Source organism: Quercus lobata, chromosome 3 (genome assembly GCF_001633185.2).
Source record: "Quercus lobata isolate SW786 chromosome 3, ValleyOak3.0 Primary Assembly, whole genome shotgun sequence".
Taxonomy (NCBI): domain Eukaryota; kingdom Viridiplantae; phylum Streptophyta; class Magnoliopsida; order Fagales; family Fagaceae; genus Quercus; species Quercus lobata.
The window spans coordinates 33,976,178-33,982,267 of record NC_044906.1 but is presented as its reverse complement, the minus strand read 5'-3'; the positions used below and the strand labels follow the sequence as shown (position 1 = coordinate 33,982,267).

Below are 6,090 nucleotides of genomic sequence, written 5' to 3'. Positions count from 1 at the left end.
TATAAAGAGCAGTTGAACTGATTGTTTTCGTTTCTTTTGTGCTTCTCTAAGCATATTCAGATATGCTTAAACAGGATATGTATATACTTGAATGGCCTTTCCTGCTATGTATCTCTATTGGGTTTTTGCTACATTCCCTGGTGGTTGGGCAAATTCCCTTGGGCTCAAAAGTTTCTGTAGTTGACAACAACTTTTGGGTCTCATCCAATGGTGATTTTGCACTTGGATTCTTTAACACTTCAGATCAGCCTAACCAGTATAGTGTAGGAATCCGTTTCAATTCAGATTCTATTCCAGTTAGCAAAAGGGAGGTGGTGTGGGTTGTAGGAGCTGATGTCACGGTCGCTAATAAGTCTTATTTTCAGCTTAATCAGTATGGAGAACTGGTTTTGTTTGATTCCTTTAAGGGTCAAAATGTATGGACTAGCCAGACAAGCAAGTTATCTGTTGTCTCAGCTGATCTTCGTGATGATGGAAATCTTATCCTACTGAACAGAAAGAAAGATGTTGTTTGGCAAAGTTTTAATACTCCGTCTGACACGCTTCTTCCAGGACAGACCTTATCTGTTCCTCAAATACTTCGAGCTGCAAGCCGTAATTCTATGTCTAGTTACTTCAGTCTCTATGTAAATGCTTCAGGTCAGTTACAACTAAGGTGGGAAAGTCATGTTACCTATTGGACAAGTGGAAGCCCCATAAGTTCAAATATCACTGCTTCCCTTACCTCAAGTGGAGCACTGCAAGTCCGTGACCAAAGATTGAAACCTGTTTGGTCAGCGTTTGGAGAAGATCACGGTGACGTTGTACAATACCGGTTTCTTAGGTTGGATGTTGATGGTAATCTTCGGTTATTCTCATGGGTAGAAGCATCACAGGCTTGGAAGTCCGTCTGGCAAGCTGTTGAGAATCAGTGCAATGTCTTTGCAACCTGTGGAGAAGGTGGCATCTGCGTCTTAACTGCAGCAGGGTCCTCTGCCTGTATATGTCCTTTTAAGGTTACAACAGAGTCCTCAAAATGTGTGGTTCCGTATCGGGAAGATTGCAAATCAATTTCCAACATGGTTAGGCATGATCACACCAATCTATATGGGCTATATCCAAAAGGTTATTCAGTTATCCAATCCAGTTTACATCAATGTGAAAGCTTGTGCCTGAATGATACATCTTGTACAGTTGCAACATTTGCAAATAATGGAACTGCACAATGCTGGCTGGAGAAAACTCAATACATCACCGGTTATTCAGACCCCTCCTTAAGTTCTGTATCTTTCGTCAAGACATGTTCGGATCCTTTGGCTGTTAATCCCAATCTCATGGTAACCTCCCCTGCACAATCTTCACCCATTCAGTCTTATGAATTTTGCATTCCTTGCCTAATTGGAGTCGCCTCAGGCACATTAGTTGTTTTTATTTTAATTCAGTTGGGAGTTGTTTTCTGCATCTACCGAAGAACCTCTAGTAGGAAGAAAGCAGCTTTAGCTTACACACATAACTCAAGTGGTTTAATTGTGTTATCCTTCTCTGAAATCAAGGACCTCACTGAGAATTTCAAGCACCAAATGGGGCCAGAGATGTTCAAAGGTGTGCTATCAAACAACCGACCAGTTGCAATCAAATGCCTGAAAGCAAACATAGAAGGAAGAAAATTCCGTACTGTAGTTTCAAAATTAGGAAGCTTTCATCACAAAAACCTTGTGAAGTTGGAGGGCTATTGTTGTGAAGTAAGTCACAGGTTTTTGGTTTATGAATATGCAAAGAATGGTTCTGTGGAGAAATATGTTGAAGATTCTAAATTGAGTAAGATGCTGGCCTGGAGAAAGAGAGCTGACATATGCTTAAGTGTGGCAAGGGCTGTTTGTTATTTGCACACAGGGTGTAGGGAGTTTGTTAGCCATGGGAATTTGAAATGTGAGAATGTTCTTTTGGATGAAAATTTGGAGGTCAAGGTCACTGAATTTGGGCTTTGGAGAGTAAATGCAGAGGCATCAGGCTGTGGATTTTCTGCAGAAAGAGATGTGATGGAGTTTGGCAACATGGTGTTGAGATTGATTAGTGGGTGTCGAGATGTCAGGGACCTTTGTGAGTGGGCTTATAAGGAATGGATGGAGGGGAGGGCAGAGAATGTAGTGGATAAAGCTATTGATGGTGGGATAAATTTGCAGGAGCTGGAGCGTGCATTGAGAATTGCATTTTGGTGTCTTCAAAGCAACAAACGTATGAGACCTTCAATGGGAGAGGTGGTGAAGGTGTTAGAAGGCACATTGACAGTTGATCCCCCACCTCCTCCTTTTTCTTGCCAGGGGCCACTAGAAATAGAAGAGTTATTGGTGTAATGCTTGGAATCAAGAGTCAACTGATCTTGTGGATTTTTTATTCTGTCTCTCCCCTCCCACCCCACCCCCCCCCTTCACATTTTCCATGTATAGTAGGACTAACAATGCAGGAGCAGGGTGATGACTGTTTGAATTGTAACTGTTTGAGATAGCATATGCCAAATTTTTTTCTTTTTTTTTTCCCCCAAAACTGATGTGAGGCTCTGAGATATTGAGGGAAAGGAATGCGGAATGAGATTTGCCTGCACTTTGAGCACACATTGCAATTTTTTTTTCTTTATAATTTTGATTTTTCTTGCATTTCGGATTACGTAGTCAACGTAGAGATTTGTTTTTAAGGGTATCTGTAAGTTTTATGTCAGTTTGTGATGTGGTTTGAGTTATCTATGCAGTGGGACGAAATTAGGAATTTTGATTTGAGGTGGTGAATTATAATATTGATATATCATAAAAGGAAAATTCAAAACATATGCATACAGCAAACCAATTGATGTTTTGATATGATGATAAAGAGTAATTATTATTAAGTGGATATCATAAGTTTAAAAATTATATCAAATTTATCAAAGAAAAAATATATGTATACACAAATTTACACACACACAATAATAATAATAATAATAATAATAATTTAAGATAAGTTATTGTTTTTATAAACTTTAATTAATATTCACAGGTAGATGTGTAGGAGGGGGAGTTGCGGTTCAAAGAACAAACATGGCACACCATAAATGATGCTATTATCACAAGTTACCCAATTTGCTATAGATATGTGCCAAAAAAAAAACTCCCCGTCCATGCTATGAATGAGTCACACATACAACCTAATACATGCCTATCATTTTACGGTATTTTTAAAAAACCTCTCATATTCTACGAGTACTATTATTCCTAACATTAAAAATTCCTCTGTTTAGTTTTTCACTTGACATTTTGAGTCTAAATTTAGTATTGTCATAAAATTAAACATAAAAAGTCGATAACAACACATGGCTTATTGCAAAATAATAATAATAAATAAATAAAAAATCTCCAAGAGAAAGTTGCTTTTAATAAAAACTTTTGGGTGAACCAATATATCAATGAAGACAGATTAAACTAAAGTAAGAAATTGAACACTAGATTCAATAACCGTATAAGAGAGGAAAACATAAAAAGGAGAAAAATTATTCTTGCAATACTTTTTTCTTTGGTTAAAAATTAGAAAATTTGCTTTTATTAAAAACTCTGTAAGGACCTGATTTGATATCCTAACCCAAGGTATGAATGGACTTAGGTCCAAAAAGTCCAAAACAATGAATTTATAGATAATGAGTTAGAAAACTGGGTTTTGGTTAACCAAACAACAAGTTAGGTAGGTTTGATGACAAAAGAATGAAAATACACAAGTGTAAACTGAAGAAAAAACGTCCTCAGAGAAGTTTGAGGACATTGGTTCTTATATAATGTTCTTAGGTAATGTTACAAGTTTGGTTCTAGATTGTTACAGTGTTTCTTTCTTGATTTTCCTAATCCCCCCTTCTTACTCACTCCTTCTTCTTTTATATTATCTTTCCTTTTCATCTTCACCTTTCACGTGCATGCTAGACGATCAGTATGGATATTTGTCCCATCAGCACTCCCCATAAGTCCTTATGTAGTAGTTGTAAGGCTGAAATCCACTGTTCAGATATCACCTCTACATTAATGCGACCAGAGAGTTAGCTGCAATGCATTTAATGCGAAGACAACAGCTTTCTCATAAGATATTTTAGGACTCCTCCCTATCTGATGTCTCTGCAATGCTTGTCTGCTCCAACTGAATTTCCAGGATCGTCACTTTCATTGATAAACCATCTCTTAGGACCTCGGCTTTGTCTAGTCGAGGACGTATTCATCCTCGACACACTCTCTTGAGCTATTATGACCAAAACCAACCTTTTTATTCATTAATACAGTCTCTTTTAACAAAGACTTCTCCTCCTTGGGCATATCCTTGTCCTCGGCTTGGGTCACAGGCTCAATATACAGGTAGATAATGAACTCTTGAGCCCAAGAGCCCAACAATAGCCCCTCAAGATTCTTCTTTTTGGCTCCTCAGTAAGAAACAAGGATTTTGATGTCTCTATATTAGCTCTGTGCCCATTTCGTCCTTCCTTTGCTTATGAAGATACTTTTTAACTGCCCAAGACATGCCCCTGGCACTACGGCATTTGAGACACGTCCTCATTAAATTCTTACGGCTCTCTGTCCCCCACGTCATCCAACAGTTGAGGGCTTTGCTGGGAATCGAGTGGGAATTTTCCTGCTCTTTGCTCTCTCCTTGGTATAAATACTACTCAAATCAAACCTTCTTTTTACTTTTAGCATTCACTTAGCTTTAATACACATACACTGAATCTGCCAACCTTCTCATTTCACTTGTGATCCTATAAATACCAAAAGCCTGTCCGAGGAGACCCTTCTTATTTCTGTAAGTCTTCACAAATCTCTACACTCCATTTTTCCATATATTTTTCTATTTTTCGTACATTTCCTCTTCTTGGCCCTCTTTTCTCCTTCCAGCCTTTCAAGTTCTCTCCAAACCCTTCTAGAAATGAGTAGATTTAAGAGTCTAGTAGACTCTAAGGAGGGGATAGAAAACTTTAGGGCTCGTTATAGGATCCCCCAAGAGTAGGCATTAGGTACTGTAAAAAGGGTCAATGGCACGAGGATAGGCAAGTTGGGTAAGTATTAATCTCATTAATTGCCTCCATAGAGGGAGGGATGAAAATCCCTATGGGTGGAGGCACTAGAGCCAACCTTAGAGACTACCTTAGAGCTCATAGGTTGGCTCCCACTCAGTGTGCCCCTGATATGTTTAGGATCTTAGGTTCCGTAGATGCCTTTAACAAAAAGATGGGTTTAGGTCTAACCCACCATGATGTCAATTGGGTCTATAACCTTTACCATCTAAAGGGGCAGGGGTAGTACTTGAAATCAAGGTATCCTGAGGTTAGGCTTATCCAATGCCTTCCTAAATCCAACAAAGGGCTGAACAAAGATTTCTTAATTGTGTCAGGGGAGTGGAGTGATGGTCTCCCTTGCCCGACGAGAGAGGGGCAACCAAGTGGGGTACTAGGTCTAGGGTGCTTATTTATAAGTCCTTTCTTTTCTTTTGGTTTGTTGTATTTTCACATCTGATAAAATTCTATTTTCCTGATGAATTTGAAGACAAACACACTGCTAAGCCGAACTTCAGCCTGGTTAATAAGGAGAGTTTAGATAAAATACTCCGAGTCGAGGTCTTTGTACATGACAACGGCCAACCGCGAGCGATTCAACTAATCTTAGGGTACAAGCCGATCTCATCTGGCTTTCAGGCATCGAAGTGCGTGATTAGAGCCAAAGACCCCCATCTTCATTGCATAAGCGTAGCTGTCCCCGGCTTTCTCCTACCCGAGGGTGCTCCCATTCCAAAAGGCACCTTCTCCACTCAACCTCTCCCAAAAGGCGACTTTGTCACTCAAACGATCCCGGAAGGCATTCCCAAATTAGCTTTTCCATCCCAACACACAACTGGTGAATCCACTTCCTCTCAATCTACTAACAAAGAAGAAGGTGAGGGAGAAGAAGAAGAGGAAAAAAAGATAGTAGACATCTTGGACTTAGACGATGTCTACAAGGTTTTCAACCAGCCTCCATCTCCTGTGACAACAACCAGTGACCTCGGCCAATTTTTCCAACTCCAATTCAATGACATTGAAGGAGCAGTTACCTCATCAGACAAGATGGGGAT

At 39.5% G+C, this 6,090-nt stretch overlaps 1 protein-coding gene across 1 annotated transcript; it reads left to right on the top strand.

Annotated features, from left to right (window-relative positions):
* The first annotated feature begins 55 nt into the window (after nt 1-55).
* LOC115978621 (G-type lectin S-receptor-like serine/threonine-protein kinase SD3-1) lies at nt 56-2,725 on the top strand. Its single transcript, XM_031100454.1, has one exon. The coding sequence runs from the start codon at nt 63-65 to the stop codon at nt 2,331-2,333; it is 2,271 nt and encodes a 756-aa protein (XP_030956314.1). The 5' UTR covers nt 56-62; the 3' UTR covers nt 2,334-2,725.
* Nucleotides 2,726-6,090: the final 3,365 nt, after the last annotated feature.